Raw genomic sequence first — 21,005 nt, 5'->3', positions numbered from 1 at the left:
CTCCCAGCAGGCAGGGAAACCCGAGTGTGATGCGCACACAGATAATCTCGATTTCCCCCTGAAAGGCACGTTCGCCTCTGGCCTTCTCACACCACAAATGTGGTGCTGCTAAAGGAACAGCTGCAGCCAGGATCTAAATCGTCTTCTAGTCTACAAAAATTCTTGTTCCTGAAGCTGAAAAGACTCCTATAAAGAACAACTAATTACAGAAACTACAGATACTGACCTGTAATTAGCTCTCTGACTTCCATGTCATTTGTTTTTCGCAATAGTCTGATCAATGTAGGGATCCCATCACAGTTCTTTATAGCCACCTTGTTTTCATTATCCTTCCCATAGGAGATGTTTCTGAGAGCCCCACAGGCTTTACGATGGACCTCTGGCTTTGGATGATCGAGTAAGCCCACCAAGATGGGGATCCCTTTGAGGTGCCTCACGTCCTTTTTGATTTTATCATTCTCGTAGCACAAGTGCTGCAAGTAGGCTGCGGCGTTAGACTTGACCGGGTCGATGGGGTGGCTGAGCATGGCGATCACTTCGGGGAGGTCGGGGTCCCTCCACCGGGGGTCTTTCCGAATGCTGTCAATGGAGGGGGAGCGCTTCCCCAGCCGGTCAATGCTGGCCATGCTGCCTCTCTCTGGCTGTGCCAGCGGGGCTGCGTAGCCACTGTGAAGGTAAGGGATCCTCTCCTCGACCATCTCTGTCTCGGTGGGGTCATCGTAGCCCCTATAAGAAGCAACAGTATCAGCAGAAAGGACAAAAAACCACACAAACCACATTTAAACACTGCACCTCTGAGTCCGTACGGAGATTTCAGCTACGAGCAAGCATTTTAATATCACAAACTTTTTAATATCACAAACATCATTAGGGGCAGCATATTTACACTTTCAAATTATTTATCTGTAGTAACTTGAAAATTAACCATAGCTGAGTACTCAGCAGTGAGGGGACTAGAGCACAGTATTTGTTTGGCAATGAAACGATGACAGGAACTGCAAGTCATCAAACAGATTGCTTTCATTTTGGTCACTTAGCAAAACAATTAGGATAGAGCTGGATTATATTTAGTAGGAAACTCTGAGCTTCATTAATGCCGCTCCTTCTGCAACAACTCCAAACTTTAATTAAAGGCATTCAAGGCCTGAGCAGAGACCACAGACGCTTTTCATCAAGTCTGAGAAGTCCCACTACATTTCCATGTTGATGCTCACACAAGCACACCGAACTCATCAATATACACAACAACGTCAAAGATGACGGAAAACCTAAGTCCTGAATCCAGGCATGTAATGCAAATCCCTCCTGCACAGAATCATTTGGATTACAGGTAAGAGGCTGATGGTCAAGAGACCTGAGTCCAGCTTTTAAAAGCAGAGTAATTTGCTGGACATCCAAAACAAGGGCTGTACTCTGAGCTTCCCTCCCCAAATCAGCAACTAACCTGGACGTAAGACACTCTTAAAATAATTTACAGCACTAGAATGAATGGCACCCATCTTATTGTGCTGCAATTCACTACATCTAACTGAAGGTCACTCACAACCATTAACACATCCATTCAGATATTGCTGTCCTAGTTTACACAAAGGGCAAAGTTACAACCAACACAGTTAAAAATACTCTAACTCATTCTTATGCTACAAATATGCATATTCTTTAAAAAAAATCAGTATTTGATAAATACTGCTGCTTTAACAAACACTGCTGCAACTATGAGCTCTAACCTTCCGAAAAAAAATCCCTCCCCTCCAGTTACTTCCTACAAGTACCTGCTAAAGGCAGAACATTTCTGCAAGAGATTTTTAAGGAAAGGCATTGCCAACTTCAAAATTTGTTTTTGAGATCCACTGATAGACTTCATCATCCTTTATTCAAAGTGACACCTTTCATCCTCGGCAATGCGCTTCAGTGCAGGGCGGTGCAGCCACCCGGGAGGTAACACCCGAGCCCTTATGAGTGCAAAGGAAACCTGCAGCTTGTGCGCAGTGACCCGCCGGTCACAAATTCTTCCATTTTATATATGAATAAGCCCACAGGGCAATAAAGCGACTTGTACCGAACAGTTACAAACTGCCACGCACACCTCCAGTTTTACGGTCTCTCCTCTCCTGGGCTCACACCAGCTCGCTAACCTGGCTGAGAAGGATGAAGAGCTGGGCTGACACACTGGGGAGCTGAATCAAAATTCCAATTAATCCTGTTGTTTCAAACCTCAAGTCTAGAAGATTTTCTTCGTCATCCTGCCTTCTCTCTAATACTACTCTTAATAGATGTTTTATTATTATTTTTTTTAAACAATTGCAGCTTTTTGTCTGTTTTTTTTCCTGGCCAGATGAGCTCCTATCTCAGTACTGTAGTTATCTCAGTCAAGCAAGTAGTTTTAATTGCTACAAAATGATTGTTGAAAACTTTCATTTTAAGAACCGATGGATGATTTCTTATGTCAGGCTGAAGAAAGTACAGACCATTAGAACTCAGAAAGAAGAACATGGAGCTTGCTGTTATCCTAAAGGGACTGCTAATTAAACCAGACTCCGGGGAGAAGAACAACTGGAGGTGGAGGCTGAACTTGGTCTTGTACAATTAACATTTTTAATGTTAAAAGCACCTCTACTGACTCTAAGTTGCTCTAATTGCTGAATGAAAGGATAAAAATGGGCCAGCATCCAAAACTCAGAATGAATCTGAAGAAGTCCTTTTATTGATGCAGTTATTTGTGTATGTATAATTCGGTACTTGCTCTACACAGTAATTTATAGTGTCTGGACAGCCGTTGTATTTTCTGATACAGAACAAAGCTGTTTTCCATCATTCCAGGAAGAAAGTAACAACACTGAAAAGATTTACTTTAGTGCATATACACACAGCAGAAGCAAAACCAAACCTCCTTAACTATTCCTCAAACAAAATTCTGTTTTTCACATATGCAAATTTGGGACAACCAGCATTATACCTACAACAGAAACTCATTTCTCAAACTCATCCTCATGTTAAATTCTCATTGACTTCATAAAAGAAAATAAGCAGAAGATTAATTTTAATAATTGCCCTCTGCACAGCTGTTGCTTGCTTGACTTGGTAACTCGCAATTCAGCACGTCTCACTCCTGTGAGCTGCCCACAAGACAACCGCACACCACCCCAATTACACCTGCACAATTAAGCTTCTCTCGTCTTCTGATCCATGCAAATACACAAAGATAATTATTGTCCTGGGATGCAGTTTGTTTGCATTATTTCCATGAAGCTGTCCAAACAGAACCACACGGACGGGCCCATCTTCCTCGTGCTGTATTCTCTCCCCTGTGTCACACAAAGCTCCTTGGTTTCATTACATTTGCCCAAAATAAGACTTCAGTTAGGACATTAAACTGCAACACTGTCATGACACGAGAAAGGACCACATAACTCTTACACCAACAATGCTAACTTTTAAAATACTGTCACTCGTTAAATAGGAATGTGAATACTTGAGTGAACAATCAGTCATTTTGAAAAAATCAGAAAAAAAGATCATATCCCAACTTGCTACTTATTAGAATGAGATTTTTGGTTGCTGTTGTCCATTGGTTGGGTAAGTTGTTTTTTGGGTTTTTTTTCTTTCTTTTAACATAAAGGTTTTTTCTTCCATCATTCTGATACAAATCTACTGATAAAGCCTATTGGCTCTCTTTTGGGTGTAACGACTCTTGCTTTGATGAAATCCCCAGGACACGGAGCTAGAAGAGGACACAGGAAGATGCTGTTTCCCGGTGCAGGGAAGAGGCTCCGTTCCCAGTGCTGCGGGTGGTGGGGAGGGCAGCGGCGACCACAGCACACGGTGCTGACCCCATCCCCACAGCAGCAAAGCATCCTCGAGGAAACACACCCCGACCCATAACGACACTGGTGAGTGACCTGTAACAACCGTTGGCATTTTCACACAGTCCCATGCAGGACTAGCAAGAGCTTCAGCAGATGAAGCCGTTTGTGCTCAGGAGGCCAGGAGCTCTTTGCCTCGGGACTGAAGAGACCTGGTAGTTGGCCAGAGTTGCTGAGTACAAGCATCTTGCCTTCCATCTGTTTACAGCAAGGCAGCCGAGTTTTCAGGATGCTGTGGGTCTCACTAATCACCTGTCTCAGGGAATTGATCAAAACACATTCTAACACAGATAAAAACTGGGAGAAAGCTTGTGGATTTATCATCTTCCTTGTGGCTTCAACACAGGCAGATTTGAGTAAACAGGTGAAGGATTTACACGTTAAATCCTCAACAGTTTAGACAACTGTTACATTCATCACAGTTTGCAGCTGGTGTCTGCTCAGGATAAAAGACCAGAAAGGCTTGGGAATTCAGTAGGGAACTTCGTGCCAAATATTGAAGAGGAAATCTTTGCAGAATGAGGTCCTGCTTTCGCCAGCCTCTGTTCCCAAGAGGAGGACACACAAGAGGATTCAAAACTAGAGTCAATTTTGTGGTGAGACAAGTCTGAGTTATGGGCCGCATGGTTAAAACACCGAAATCCCCTTGACTGGAACTCCCTACAAGCTGGTAATGGATGAGCTGACACTCATTACCACCTGCCACACCAACCTCAGCCACATGTCAGTCTTCTGCTACCAGATGATCCTCCAACTCGGATCACATTCACTCTATGGAGGAATCTTGGGGGAAAGAAAGAAAAAGGGTTTTGCTTCATCCCATTCTGCCCAGGCAGGTCCATAAGCTCCTGCCCCAAACTGGACAACATCCCAACGCTGTAACATCCTGGTATTACATTAATGCTCGGTCAACCAAAGCGATTCTATGATTGAAGCAGAGAGGCCAATGTCCAGCAACAAGTACCGGCCCAGCCCCGAGGCCACCAGCACAGGGGCTGCTGAGACCACCCTTGAAACAGGGGATGTTCGGCCAGTGCTGACTGCAAGTCTATCTAAAACTGTAAGCCTTTATATTCGAGACTGCAAAAAGACACCTGAAGCAGAATGTGACTAAATGTATGTGATATCCATATTCTTGCACTGCCTATACATCACAGAAGCAATAGAGACCTAGTGTTACAGTTATTTCATCTAAAATCTGGCTTGTTTCCTGGTAATAAGTCGGAGTATGAAGTGACTACAAAATACAGTCCCAGCCTCACAGATCAGGCTTCTGCTATAGGAAATTTAACAGCAGAAAACTGCTTTGTTGTTGATTTAGTCAATACTAAAAACTCATATCCTGTCTAGTCTGGAATAGTAAAACTGGCGAGAGCTGGTCCAGAGTTTTTAGGGAAAAAAGAAGTGCCATGAATGCTCATGCAAGTGCAGAGTGGTTCATTCTAGGAAGAAATTAGCCCAGAGGCAAGAAATAAGAAGTTGAACAGAAGATCATTTAAAAAAATAAGATGCATTGTGACTTGCCATTTTTTTCCTGCTCATTTGTGTTAACTTCAATTTATCGATTAAAAAAAAATTTCAAATAATAGTAGGGATGTTTTTTGTGAATGAAAAATATTCATTACTTCCTGCTTCTTCTTCAAAAAAGACGGCATATAAAACATCTAGGAACACCATAAGACTATGTATTTTTAAAGACTATGTATTTTTAAAGACTATAGTAAAAAACCCTCCAAATTTAATAAAGCAACCTACCAAATGAAGAAAAAAGGGCAGAAAACCAACTACAGATGTGTAAATATCTTCACAAGTAAATTTGAGTAATGTTAAATCAGTATTATATACTCCAAATGCCTTTCACCCCAATTTATTAAGCAATCTGCCTTAAACCAAACCAGAGCAGATGCTGAGGAAAAGCACATTAAATACCAGGTATTCTTCTTGCAGAAAATAATACATCTTACAGCAGAGACTCAGCATACAAGAAAACAAGACACAAACCCAGCCACAAGCACTGAAGGGCCAACAGAAGGAATTTTTGCCTTTGTGCACTGATCTGGATTTATGGATGTTTGTGAGGAGGCACATTTTTCCCCAATTTAAAATGAAATACAAGTAGCTTAAAAAGAGGCTGGTGATGACAGAAGGAGAGCACAACAGATATTTGTCTCTGTGATCAAACGGAGCAGGCAAGGGACGGGAAGGACAAACTGCGCTGCAGTCCCTGGGCTGGGATCAGACGGGCTGAGACTCACACCACAGGTCAGGTGAGAAACCCGCGTTCGGTGCCCTCAGAACAGCATCAAAACCAGGAACCAACAGCAAGGATCCTTTCAACTATTAACAAAGGGGCAGCACTTACTGGGAAGAAAATGAGAGAATAACTTCAGTTTCCACAGTGAGTTAGCAACAGAAGAATTCCGTTTGTGACGTGATGAAGATGCCCAAGCTGGAAGCCAGTGCTGAACCCCAGCTGGTGTCACAGGTGTTACATTCAAAGTGTTGTTATAACATTATACCTACTCTACACACACACCTCTTCGGAAATCAAAAGTGCCAGCAATTTATCACATTCATTCAATAATTTTCACAATGAGTAACTTGTTTTAAAAATGCTAGAGATGAATAATCAAGTAGTAATTACCCTCACCTAGTACAAAGCACTATTTGTCGTCTTTAGTTTCTTGCAGATCAGTAGCATATCTGAGATGTACATTTATTGAATTGTTCAAGTATTTCTTTGAAATGTCAACAAGTAACTATTTATGAAGAGGCCCTCATACAATCTTCTTATGTTCTCACCAGCTCAGGTTTGCTGCCACACTCAGGCTAATTACTTGTCAAAGCCTCTTGATCATATTAAATACGGAAAAAACTCACAACAAAAGAAATGCAAAACAAAAACTGTGAATCGGTCCTTTCCAAACTGCAAGAAACAATAAATCAAAGGGATGTTTAAAAAAAACCAACACCCAACAACAACAAACTTAAAAAATGCAAATAGGTAGGTTCTAAGAAGACATTTAATTATTCATTGTGCATAGAGTTTGAAAAAATTTTAATAAAAATTTTAAAAGCACCGTTGCCTGCTTTTAAAACAACAACTGTAAACTTGTTCAGATGCAGGAGAGCACCAATTAAAGTTTGATACATTGATCAGATTTTAATCTGGCTGTAGTTATTCCCTTTAGCCCCATAACACGCTGACGTGGCTCCACTTGTTGGTGAGCTTGCAAGATGAAAGATGCCACCGGAAGATCTCCAGTGAGGTTCAGCACAATGTGGTCAGGCAGCTGTGGGTGTGCGGTCAGCACAGGACCAGGAGCTGATGCTGTCAAACACCTCCCCAGCCAGGGCGCCCTTCTCCACCAGCCATCAGCTCACCTGCAGCCCCCGCCAGCTGTTCCGAATCTGGGCCTGGCAGATGTGCACATAACCAGACCTGTCAGAAGTCCCACAGATTACAAATCCCTCTTTTCACCTTGCTAGCGGGGGATGGCTCTGGGACAACACCATGCAGTCACAACTCTCTTTTAGGAAAAGGAAAAAAATAACTTAGCCCTCTTCTACGAGATCATCTCTTTCTTTCTATATTCAACCTAAACTAAGCAGCCCAGAAACACAGTGAAAGGTTCTTGAGCACTACCATCATCACTCCCTTCTGTATTTCCCATGAGTTTTGCAGTCATTTACATGCTAATGAACTGATGGCTTCCACCTGTTTTTCTGTCAAGTAATTCCACAACTTACTAGATCATTAAGAGTTCACATAAGCAAAACAGCTGCAGATTAGCATTGTAAAAAACAAGTGGGTTTTACCTTCCTTTGTGAGGTCTTCCTCTCTCTGGCACACCTGCAGATGTCCTCCGATTCACAGTCGAGTAATCAGGATCCAGTTCATACCCTTCATCGTCTACTCCAAGGCTGCGGTTATCATCTTCCAGTCCATAGGGCTCAGGCTGGAACCGTTCTGGCTGGGAGCGGTTCAAGTCAACGTTGCTGCCTACGGGCACCTGAGGCTGGGCAACGGGACCGTAGTTATCCCTTCTGCCCGGCAAAGTGAAGCTACCATCATCTGGCCTGTAATTGCTTCCTGGCACGTAGGCGTAGCGAGGACGGTAGTTGACGCCACGAGACAAGCTGCCGTAGTTATCAGATAGATCACCGTAACCATCGTGACTGATATAAGGGCGATACTGGCCTTCGTGGCTTTCGGGGTAAGAATCATTGTAGTTGTTGTAAGATCTGGTTAAGGTGGATGATGCTTGAGGTGTGATGTACCGCTCCCCATTCTTCATGTACCTCCTGTCTATGGAGTCTGTGTAGCTGCCCATGGGGGACGAGCCGTCCATCGTCGGCAGGCCGTCAGGCCCAAGGGGCACCTGCCGCACTGTTCTGGTCGTGACTGTTTTGACCATTTTGGTCACCTGTAAGGAAGCAGTAAATGAATGTGTTAATTTTCTCCTTGCTGCACGATATAGGGAGCTAAAATAGTGAAATGGGGAGAGGGCATCACAAAGCATACTACAGTGACGTGCCTGCTGAGTAGAAGCACTGGTGTACTCATGAGTTCACCTATCAGGTTTAGGATATAGTAGTAGAAAATTATTTCTATAAAAAGTTGAAAAGACAGGTCACAGAGCCAGAGTCAAGTGCACTCTGGGGCTCTTACTACCAAACAAAAACTCTGGGGCTCTTACTACCAATCAAAAACCACTGCAGCCATGCAACAGCGCGAGGAAGCTGTACAAAGTCATTACCCCAGCTCAAATTTGCCCTAAACGCTTTCAGGAGGCACCTTTCCTAGAGCAGACTTTGTGATGTTGAAGAGCCACAGTCTGTCCTCCCATGATTAGCACAAATAAAACATCACATTCTCTAGTTCAACGGAAATACAGTCAGATGTTCCCATCTGATCTGTACCACTGTGTAAAGTGATGGCGCTCAAGTTTGGCAGTAATATTGAGGAAACCATGATCTCAAACAGAAAAGTTTCGGGCTTTTAGACAGCACAACAACTACTCTCCTCTAAGATACACGCCTACATTCAAACTGCCACTGTACAAGCCCAACAGGTGTCATTCCATTATTTTGGTGACATTGTTTGGCAATAACGAACATCAATGCCACACATCCTTTACAGCTGCAACTACCCTAAACATACTGGGCTAGACAACATTGTTTAAAACATTGAAAAAATATCTGTACACGAACACAACTTTATCTTTTCTTCCTATAAATCACACATAATTCCAACACAGAGTATTTCACATAACTGACCAAAACTAGTAATTTTAAGTGTCCAGAGGACACTTATATTCAGGGATTTTTGCTAAAGGGGAAAAACAAAGACTCCTCAAGAGTCTCCAAGAACATTCTGTCTCCATGTGAAAGGCCTGGCAATCTGCGTAAGACAGTGTCAGACAAAAGCGACTACTATTCACAAACTCGCAAAGGACCTTCTGTTTTGGTTGGTATCTGGGGTCTATCGACTTCTGTATTGTCTGCCAGAGCGACCAGCAAAAGCTGTTTTGGGGAGAACACAAAGTCCAGCAGAAGTCAATATATCCTTGGTTATCCTAACCCTAATAAAGTTATTTTAACCTATAAAAGTTAGCCTAACCCTACTAAATTCTGACTTTCAGCCTTGTGTTATAAAAAACCCCAACCAAGCCACAAACAACACACCCACAAATATGAGAGGGAGAATCAATCCACCAGAGAGCATTGCACACAGGGAGGAACACAAAATTGTGAAGAGATATTTTGCGTTTCTAAAGTGTTATAAAGGTAAATAAGCATCAGTAAATGATTTTTCTTCATGTAAGCCACAGAATGAAATGCGTACATCAAGAGAAACAGTAATTATAATGTGTATTCCTGTGGCTCTGAAGTCCACATTTTGACCTATAGCCTCTGATTTAAACATTTAGATTGGCACCAGCTTAACCAAGCTGCTGCTAAAACAAAATAATTAGAGTATGTATCTTGAAGTAGCTCCAGACATGTCCTCCAGCCAGATGTTTTCACACAGAAACCCCAAACAGGGAAAATTCACCCAAACAGCATTTCTCTTCCCAGAGACATCTGTGAGCAAATGATACTTCAGCGTAATGAACTAATGAAATCCTCCAAGACGGAAAGCAGCGCAAATGTCTCTCCACCAAAAGCATAATAAAACAGCATCATGATGCTGAATAAAGTTTAGCCAGGTACCAACACGACCGTAGTATCTAATTTGGGTTAGAGTTGAAAGAATTTTCCTCTTCAACCCAAAGAGATTTCTTTCGCAAGTAAACTTTGGGAAAGATGCGAGCTTCCGTGCCGCCTGTTTTTCATTTTTTTTTAAAAAGCACACATTTTAATAATGAAAAGAACCAGAAACTAAACATTTATTTCATGACACAGAATCCAACAGCAGTTGTTTATTACCTGTGCACAATACTTCTGCTTCCCACTCAGCAAATGATTGCTGTCATGGCATTTATAAAACCAGACAGCATTTAGTGAGCAGAAAGAGCTGGCGTAGCTTACAGTAGCTCTTTGTAAACTGGATACACACAAAGCAACACAGCTCAGTGTTCTCCTACTGAAGCCTGAAACAAAAGTTTTATTCAAAGTAATATGTTCATAAGTCATTTTCTAAGAGTAGAAAAAGCAACATTTCTCAGGCCTGAAACAGGCGGGTTTTGCAAAGCAACGACAAAACCGGACACTGCGCCTCTGCGTTCTTGAACTTGGGAACCAGCAACGGGAATAACAAGAAGGTGGCGTTCCAACCATGTGATGAATCAGAAATTGATACTCGTGCCCGGCAAGGAACAAAGAGGCGGCTTTCTAGATGCCAAGACGAGCACTCGCATCATCTCACAAAGTGCTTTCAGTGCTGCTCAACTGGAGCTGGATATTGTAAATCTAATTCCGAGTTTTGCTTTTCCAGACATATTGCCATCCGTGCAATTGTCAGGCTCAGACGATGCGAGTTACGTAACACAGCAGGTCTGGCTGCAGCAACAGCACGAGAGAAGGCAGCAGCTCTGAGCAGCGGAGGCCTCGCCGCTGCGTCCGCACCCAGCGCTGGGCTCTGGCTCTACTTTGACTATTTCTTTTTTTGGAGAATCATTGTTATTGTCAAACAGGATGAGGTAACACAACCTCAAATGTTATGGCAAGGACAACTGCCTACCAATATTCAGTACATGTACACAAAAAACCCAAAGCAGAATCTCAGAACACTTCGACAATCAATTCCTAGACAATTTGTGACCTACCAGTTACGCTTAATGAATTCTCCACCACCATGCTCTAATACTCTTAAAGAGTATTTACAGATATGGTTTTTTTCATATGACCAGCACAGAATGCAGGAGATTAATTTGTATTTTTTCCCCAATTTGCCTTATTTTCCTGTCTTCCAGACTGGCACAGACAAGGTTGCAGTGGCTGTGGCTAATGAAAAAAACCACTTAGCGCCAGCCAGCACATGTGAGAACAAGTTTACAATGTCAGCACAGCTTCATTTCTACCGTTTTCTGAATGCTGCCCCTATTAACGAGTGGAAAGAACCAGGACAATCAAAACTCCCTTGTCACATACATAAAAAGGAAGGTTTCTCTCAAGCATTAAAGTACACGTTTCTCATAGCATAAAAGCATTCAATAACGCTAAAGGTGTTACGGCGGGGCAATCAAACCGAGTCTCTTTACATTTTGGAAGAGGGGGCGTATTTGCATTCATACCTCATTTGTCAGTAGTAGACACCAAGACAGAAGATTTATCACATGCAGACTTTGTTGCCTACAGGACAATAAAGAGAACCATTTTGGAAGCAATTAGCCAGCATACAGAGGAAGATCCATTTATTAGGTTTCCAAGCAATAAAAACAAACCACCAGAAACCACAACAAACCCACAAACCAAAGGTCTTTATTTCAGGAAATCCAGCTAAAGGGCATCTTTCATTTATAGTTCTTATAAGAACACAGGCAGTGTCGAGCAGTCTGACAGCACAGTAATCTTCTCTCCCAACGTTTTTGTGGTTTCCTTAATGCTGCTGCAGTAGCCAGAGAGAACAAAGCTCTTCCAAATGGGAGTCCCAGTACATCTTATCTAGGAGACACCTGATCCTCCAGATGCACCCAATCTCAGAAAGATTTATTAGCATGTACTCCTCGCTGCAGATACGCTCTAATGAAAAACCTGGAGATACCTGCTACTTTGAGAAAGTGGAATTTGACTTCCTCTGTTCACTTCCCATCTCTGAAGAAAACCTGCTCAAAGAGGGGTTTTAGCCCAGTTACAAATCAAAGGTGTTCAATTGTTTCAATGATACAGTCTCAGAGCATGAGAAGAAATTTTCCCATTACTCTCTTATGAAGAGGTTGTCTGAGTACACTTTAAACGTATGCGCAATTCTCTATCCCCTGTAAACTATATCAAGGCTTCAACCACAGCAAAACAATACAAAGTACCAATATACCAGGTTATTCAGGCCCTTTGCAACCAAAATCCTATGAGACTGCAAGTTGGTGCTTTCACTGCTGTTCCTCCATCCCAGAATATAACTGTATTTCAGGTTTACTGACCTTACCATTGTTCTCCCTGCCAGAGAGTAATTATTCTGTTAAATAATTCCCCTACAGGCCCCATGATAATGTCTTTGCTAATTCTGTGTCTGGAAATACATTTACCAACACAACACAACAGAAATATTCCCACACATGGAGCGGCTTCTGTATTTTTCTGCCCCTCATCCTTCTATTTGTCTCGAAGGATACGAGAATAAACACAAAAGGATCTGAAGACCAAACTTGCTGGCGGCTTGTGCAGATGGTACAAGCAGATCCCTCCAAGCACACAGCACCCAGAGAAGACAGCACTGAGATTCCAGCTGAAGTGGGTTACCATGGGCAAACACAGCCCTCCAACCAGCACCTACAGTGGTGCCTTCCATTTTGTTACTGAGGTTGGTTTTGTTTTGTCCCTTTTTCATAAATTAAGTACACTATGGAAGCTGACAGGGCTAAAAATTTTGTTGAAACTATGTCATAAAACAAAAACCAGATGGGAAGGCGTACGTGAGGATGAGAGCATTCTGGCATTTCTGAGAGCTTATTTTTGAGCTACGGGCTGTACAAACTCATCAGCCCAAGCAGGCTGAAGCTATCACCTTTCTATTAAATGCTGTGTAAGAACTCGCCCTGTAGGTTTTCAAAACAACAGCTCAAATTCCTCCCCTTCAATTTTAAGCTTAAAGTTTCACCTTTTCAAAGGTTCCTCAACTTTGGTTGAAATCCATTCTTGTTACATTACCTAATACCCCAAATTTTCTGCTAAGTTTGGAAGAACATCCCAGGGTACCCAGCACGGCCACAACCAAAGAGTTTTGGTCACAAGCCCTTTTCCATGGTCGGTGTTAGAAGAGCGAGCAACATTTCATCACTGTCAGGAAAGATGTGGCCTAGCTGAGTATTAGAAAGCACAAGGCAAATGGAGGAACTAGAAACGAACAAATCTGTATAGAGATTGATAGCACAGTGTGTTATTGGAAAACATCATTTTCAAAGAATAAGGGTGCCTACATCTCTCCAGTCTTTTTGCATTTCAAAGATAGAAATTAAAGGTGCCTGGAGAAAGAAAAAAAGCAAACATTAACACAAGCACACGCACATCTCATTTGCTTTACTGGGTTCTCTCGAGCCCCTTTCGTGGCGGCAGCGTTCAGCCGCCAGGCGAGAAGTGACAGTCTGCTCCCCAAGGTGACATTCACCGCTTCAGCACGAGGGCTGTTCGGCTTCCAGAGAGATTATGAAGTTGAAATGAAGTATTATCCGCTACATCTTTTGTGCAGTGAATGTTATGTAGGGACTTAGTATAGTACTAAGACAATAACAGTTTGGGGAAAATTACTCAGAGATATCTCATTTTGTAGAGGCAGATGTTCTCTATTTAAAATATGTAAAATATTAAATTCTATTATGCCTTCTTCCTGCTTCACTGCTACAGGCAGCTTTTCAAAGGCGTGAGGAAAAGCGTAGAGAACCCTCAATGTTTCTGGACTAAAGCTGTTTAGTTAATATGCTATTGAGGAGAATAACCTCTGTACATTTCGGTTTTGAAACAACAACGGGTAAAAATAAATAAAGGAACAGCAGCATACAGGAGCATTCCCATTTACAGCCTTTGTTATGCTCAGTTTCAAGAGGAGGAATTTCACGCACACCACTCTCCAGCAAAGTAAAGATCATAAAATTTAACTAAAATAAACAACAATTATAAAGATCCAAAAATACATACTAAATAACTAGGTTGAGTAATTCCCACACAAGCTATCCACCAAGGCAAGTGTACATTTGGAAAACCTCTCTGGGTTTTAAAAAAACATGACCTTCTTTATTTACTTTGTCAGAGGAAGCATCTTGTGCCGCCACTTCCTTTGCAGGACAAATAGCTGGAGATCGAGCCTGGCACTGCCCACAGAGACTTCTAGTTACAGAGGTAAGGAAAATACGTTCTAAACCCTTCCTCACATAAGCTTACAGCAAGGTAGAACATAAAAACGTTTATTTGTATGTTGTCCTCACTACCTTGATTTAACAGATGACGGAAAAAAAAAGCAGCTAAATACAAACCTAACCCCCCTAACATTTAATGAACACAGTGTGACTATCTCAACTTCAAACATTACCCTTATTTAAGTAACAGATTAGATATTACTGAAAATAGATGTGAGGGTCCCACCACAGGAAATGCAGCTCGTTTACAAGGATACCTGCACACTAAATGCACACCCATATTCGTGGGGGTTTTCTGTCAGGTTTATTTATTCTTAATCTGGGAGGGAAGAGGCAGAGACACGGAGCAGCAGTTTCTGTCAGCAGGGACCCCACCGCTGCACCCCGTGCCCAGCAGACGCGTTCGCACCTCTCGTCCCACAGAAATCCTTTATTTCCTTTGCCGTCCTCATCTGAGCTGCAAGGTCGCAATTTGTCCACTGCACAGAGGTACCAGGAAACTTCATTTTCTCTGTAAGGCTCTCACATGTAATAATACGACCTATAAAAGCACTGTGATGATACCTATTAGAAGTGATAGTAAGTCGATGCCAATTAACTGCAGGACACTTAACTGAGGCTACAAAACCCCAGTGACAACAGTTTTCATTTTCACATTCCTTATCAAAACAAAAAGCAAGCTGAAGAACGACACAACTAAAAAAATTTTAAGAAATCTGACCTAATATTCACATCTTTGAGCTGTTAAATCTACACCACATTCTCCCAGCAAGGAAGAGTCAAAACAAAACCGTTTTGGAGACAACAACCTCGGTAAAGTCACAGCAGCTCTTCTGACCACCAGGGCTCAGCCAAGCCCATCTGCGTTTGCACATTTCAGGATCATTTTTCTCAACAACCGGATTTTTTAAAATCTTTTAAGAGCTGCTCTTTTTAGCAATTAAACACTAGGAAACTCTTCCAGATGGTACGTAAGTTGCAGTCAGTGGTGTTATTTGAAAGAACACAAAGGAAGAGCAAGAGCTGCACGCCCTGCCCTGCACAACTGCAGTGCCTGGGAGGGACTGGAGAAAGCGGAGAATGCCTCGCTCTCCAAAACCCACCAGTAGCTCCAGGCTTGCTGGTTTCCCATTCTCTTTTCCCATGTGCACACACAATGCCTGTTTTGGAGCTGCCACTTGCCCCTTCCTGTGGGAAGGCAGAAAAAAATAGCAGGTACGCCACACAGAGGAGAAAATCGCACCTTTTACGCTATGACAAACATGAAGCTTTATCAGTGGCGGGACTATTTCAGACAAACTATTTCATTCCATGTGGTCCCGTTATCTAGGGACCACTGCATGGCCTCTCCTCTATTTTTACAGCCGTAGCTATCATTTCATTCCCTTGCATAGCTGCACTTGGAGTCTCCTAAAACCATGTGCTATTAGTGCATATAAAAAGGTGTCCATCACCACTGTAATTTTATCGCTTCCTTCCTGTAAATAACAGTTGTGGTTACTGTCACTAGAAAGAAAACAACATTTCTTTCACATAAATCACAGATAAATACTTAAGATTATTGGAAGAGCTAATAAAAATTAGGGGTTTTTGTCCGTTTTATTTTTATTTTAAGACCTTCATCTCCTTCCAACAATGAGAAAATAGGTCGGTTATTTTTATCTTCTAACAAATCACAACAAATATTAAACCAGATACTCAGTTTATAGCAGCGCATGCAGGCCCACTGACCTCCGGAGATGAACATTCGTTCACTCCAACCTGAGGATCTGATGTCCTGAACAGATATCTTAGAGGACTGCAATTCTGGAACACCAGTAAAAATAAACACTGATTTATGCAGTGACCTCCGTTCAACTCCTTTTTAGTCAGAAAGCAGTTGGACAGTCTTCTTGTTTTTTAGTCAGCGCTGTTCAGAAGTTTTCAAAAAGGGAATCACCCTTAATCTTTCAGAAGACCAAAACCTAACGAAGATGTCAGCTCAACTTCCAAGACCCAAACATCAACATGTATTAGTGTTCCAGTGGTACCCAAATGCATGTGAGGAAGCCAGGAACACACAGCATCTTCTCAGCAGAGATTGCAAAATTATCTCACACAAGGGAACAAAAAGACATGAGGAAAATTAGAACATATGCAGCACCTGTAATCCAGCAGAACCTGGGGTACAGGTCGCTTGAGAACACTCCCAGCTTTCCCCATGCAGCAGGAATAAAATTCCATTCACTGAATTGTTGCAGAATTTAAATGCTATGGTGTTATTTAAATAGGATATTTCTTGTTCTAAAGGACAAACACATAATTGCATACTGTTATTACAGATTACAACTAATTCGAGGACATATTTCCAAGCACATTTTCCTCAGATGCAAATTTACTCCAAGCCCCATGAACTCATCTGTTATAATTCTCATATCAGTGTATGTGTTTGCAGGGCAGTGCTGTGAACTGTATCAGTAAAATAAAGTGATTGTTAAAAGAATAAACAGCCTGGGAAGGGGGTCTAATGTTTTTTGTTTGGTTAACCTGGGTAATTTCTGCTGTTCAGTTCACAGCTCCACGAACAGCTGTAGCAGCACAGCTGATTGGGAGCAAATTAGACATGGATACAACACTGGAAAAGCCCAAAACTCAGCTTTGCTAGCGAACAACATTCAAAATCATTGAGGATCCCAACAGCACGACTGTCCTCACTCAGGCTTTTCCCCACTGGTTTTATTTTGTGATTGGGTGGTATTCAGTGATCCTCCTCATTGCTTATTAACCTCTCACCTTGGTTTCAGTTCTCCTTGTGGTTCCATCTTCAGAAGTGACAATAGAGACATGGGAGGTGGGGGTGCCTGGGTCTTCCTCCACAGTAACTGTCTCTTCCACCATTTCTTGAGGCTCTTGCATCATTGCTATTGATGTCTGGTTACTGGGGCTTTGTTCCTAAAGAAGCAGGTAAAAGAAAATAAATTAACTTTCAACTTCTACCATCATGTTCTAAACTGTTCTACTGAATGCAGTTTCTTGATTGAAAAACACGTTTTACCCAACAACCTGCAAGTAGACATTCAGAGAAAGAAGTACTTACTGTCTCAAAAAAGCATCCTGCAACTATGCTGGTATGGCTGGGCTCAGCTCAATAAATGGAAAATCATGTGAAGCATATATCAAGCCCTTCATATTTATAGGCAACTACTACAGACTAGCAGACTACTACCTTATATTTAAACCTGCTTTAAGCTTTCTCTTCAACGCCCAGCGTAGGAGGAATGGAATTTTTGTCTGTAAAAGCATTCATTCTGTTCCGCGGTGAATAGGACCATTGGCTTTCAGAACGGTTAATCTTACACAACATTAAAAGTTTATTTCTATTTGATAAAATACACTCAGTTGCAGGACTACAAAAGGCTATAAAACTTCAAGACCTACCATTAAACTGACACCTTTCTCGAACTGTCCAAAGCAATGATAATTTAAAAAACTTGATAGCTAGAGATTAATAGCTGAATTATGTGAAACGCTACCCATCTGACATCTTCCCTTCGCTAACTCCACAACATCTAACCAGCTACAAGCTTATTTAAAATTTATAACAGACAGACAAGATAAAGAAACACTAAACAGAAAGAAAGCAGATCAAAGGCTGGTTCTTGCAGGAATAGCGCCCAAAGAGAACGCTTCTGCCTCTCACCAGCACCAACGTCTGACCTCTCCTTTTTCTTATGTGATTATGTGTCTCAGCACAGAAATCACAGAAGCTCCCCTTTGGTAGATGAATGTAATCCAGAAGTTTCACAGCAAGTGGCCAATAAAGAACCGACTTACATACTGAGAAATAAGACTTTTCCCCAGCATTATGAATCCTCAACTACATAGAATGAAGTTACAGACTGTTCATTTCATTATATGCCCCGAAGGTATGGGCTACATAGGTCTCAAAGCCAAAGCAGGGCGTGTATTTGCACATCTTGTCAAACAGGCACATAAAGAACGTCTTTTATTAAGGAATATATATACACACGCACAAATATACACATGTATACACACCTTTTTTCATTTAAAAAAAGAACAGAATGACACAGGGCCCTAAATTGCAAAGTGAACACACTTTCCCTAAAGAAAACACCACGGGCAAAATCAGAGCACCTTTCACATCACAGGAAAACAAAATGATTGGGTTGAAATTGCTGTCATGCAGGTGCCGAGTCTAATTATATAAAGGATTAAATACTCTCTACCTGTGAGCAGCCCCACCACCAGGGAACTACAACATTCTATTCTGTAACATTTTAGTTAGAAAAACCGCATTTTTCTCAAATGCTCTGGATTGCCCCCATTACAGGGCCATGTTTTGTGTAAGCCCCGAGGGACGTTGTTCTTCCGAGGGACTTTGTGCTGCTGAGCAGGAGCAGGGTACTGAGTCTCATTAAGCTCCACAGGGAAAAGCATCATTTAATCCTTTCGTGATCTGTAATTTGCTTTGAAACTAACCGAGATGCCCCTGTTCAGTTTTCTTTATTTACAGCTATATTCTGACATTCTGGGACTGCTGCTTTCTTTTCCAGGTAAGCACTGGTATTAACCAAGCCCATGACAACAAGCCTCAGTCAAAACTCAACACGAACAGCCTTCAAAGACAGGCTGGACCACCAGAGGCGATATAAGCAGGGACTACTACTTCCATTCCCATTGAAACCACACAATAACTCAGGCTACAGAATCAATGAGAATGAAGCTTCTGAAATACTAAAGAAAATGCTCTCCTTCCAGTCTACAGTACTTAATCACTAAGGCCAATAACTTAGTATATACACTGCAGCCTTTATGGATGGCTTCAGATGCCAGGTTGTGTCTTCCCATGGCTTCAGAAGGGAAACTAGCTCCTGGGACAAATATGTTAATCTCTTCATATTTCTCTTGAAGATACTATATTCTAACTGCAATTCCCTTTTCCCCATCCCACAGTAAAGCTTCCCTCTAAACAGGAAGATTTACACAGTATTGCAAAGCAGTGAAGACTCAGAACTTCTGTTCATCTTCATGCAACCTTGCCACCAGCAAAGAAACCAGTTACATGTGAAGAGTTTTTCCATTACACCTCGTTCATGTAAACCATCCCGTCATCTCTAAGGCATCAGTTGCCAAAACTGCTTCAAGGTGGGGGCTTCTCACTCCTCTCACACACGTTTGTACAAACACACACCTCATCCATCATCCCCATTTCCAGCTGCACCTGGAGGCGACTGCATGTATTTACATCTCTTCGTTCCCCTCAAGATTCGTCAGAGGTAAACTCTGCTTCGTGATAACAAACCCGAGGAGATGGAAGGTGGAAATAAATATTTTGTTCTTTGAGTTTTTTGCAAAACTTTTTCTTTATGGAAAAAAAAGTCTCTCTTTGTATTCAGACTGCCTGTGGGCAAAGGAAACCTTTAAAGTTAGGCACTTAAACACGAGCAAATTGCAAACTAGAGCATATTGACTTTAAATGAGCACTGCGCTCGTTTTTATCCTCTGGCTGCTTCTAAAACGAAGATTCAGGGAGATATGGTACAGATCTGCATTCCTGAAAGAGAAAACTATTGTTAGCAAGAGACTGTCCTAAGTATCAGAAAGAATTAAAGCTTCCCAAGGTCAAGGTAGATATTCCAACACAGACAACTAACGAGACTGCATCTTCGGGTGTTTCCCGTCTTATTATAAGAGCTACAGAGGACAGCATGTGAGCAATGAGGACAGCACATCATCCAGTTTACTCTTCCCTGAATTAGTTTAAGGAGGTGGTTCTTTGATCTCCAAAACCAGTACTTTCTCCACATAGCTAACCTGGAGCTGTCACGAGATAACACTAATGTAGAAAAGATGCAAAGATTTTGGTATCTGTTTTTAGTTTCCATCATTAAGGATTTTAGGTCATCAGAAATTGCAGAAACTGGGACACATTACCACTTTTCAACCGCCTTCCTCTGTGCGCAGCTTTAAGTCAGTATTCAGGATGCTCTTTTGCTAAATACATTTCAGCATCCCAGATTCCAATCTTTTGGCAGGGAAGCCTAATTATTCAAAGTAAAACACAAGTTGCCAGATAGAAACGGAACATGACACCCCTAATGAATAATCCTATCAGTAGTTCCCTGCCTGCTAGAGATGGGAAATTCCAGTTTGGAACAACGCTGGCTTACCTTGCTGCAAGGCTTTAAAAGCGACACCAAGCAGACGGTTCCCCTTCTCCTGCCACACTGGCCAAGACCCCACGGTCCTTCCCACACTGCCAACCAAGAGGGTGTTCCCTGCACAAGAGAGATCTGCCCTGCCACAGCAACCACCATCAGCTGAGCTTCTGGGAAGACCAAGTCTAAAGGAAGCTTCTTTCCAGTCCATTTCCATGGGAGAGCATCAGGATCCTTGACGGTTCCTGCAGGCTGGCTCCTTCTTCCTCCAGGGACCCTCCCTTTGCAACACTGAAGGCACAACAGCCAAACTACACAAATAGTGTCACTGGGAACAGCAAGTGCCAGCGGTTCCCTGGGAGATGTGGTGCTGAGGGGGATCCCTGAGTGTCTGGGTAGGGGCCTCGCTGGCTGGGCCACTGCCACATCACCTGAGCAGGACACAGCCAAGAGGCAGTATATCCCAGTGA

The 21,005-nt window shown here is 42.3% G+C and overlaps 1 protein-coding gene across 14 annotated transcripts in view; it reads right to left on the bottom strand.

Moving 5' to 3' along the window:
• ARVCF (ARVCF delta catenin family member) overlaps window positions 1-21,005 on the bottom strand; it is a 241,239-nt gene that overhangs the window by 73,374 nt on the left and 146,860 nt on the right. For all 14 annotated transcript variants that reach the window (XM_065851815.2, XM_065851818.2, XM_071815902.1 and 11 more), the window contains 3 exons: window positions 17,150-17,308; window positions 7,683-8,290; window positions 227-726 (listed from right to left, as the gene is read on the bottom strand). In XM_065851815.2, the coding sequence (XP_065707887.1) occupies window positions 227-726; window positions 7,683-8,290; window positions 17,150-17,308 (1,267 nt within the window). The remainder of the gene's footprint in view (window positions 1-226; window positions 727-7,682; window positions 8,291-17,149; window positions 17,309-21,005) is intronic.

This window comes from Patagioenas fasciata, chromosome 17 (genome assembly GCF_037038585.1).
Source record: "Patagioenas fasciata isolate bPatFas1 chromosome 17, bPatFas1.hap1, whole genome shotgun sequence".
Taxonomy (NCBI): Eukaryota; Metazoa; Chordata; class Aves; order Columbiformes; family Columbidae; genus Patagioenas; species Patagioenas fasciata.
This window is presented reverse-complemented; position numbering and strand designations above follow the sequence as displayed.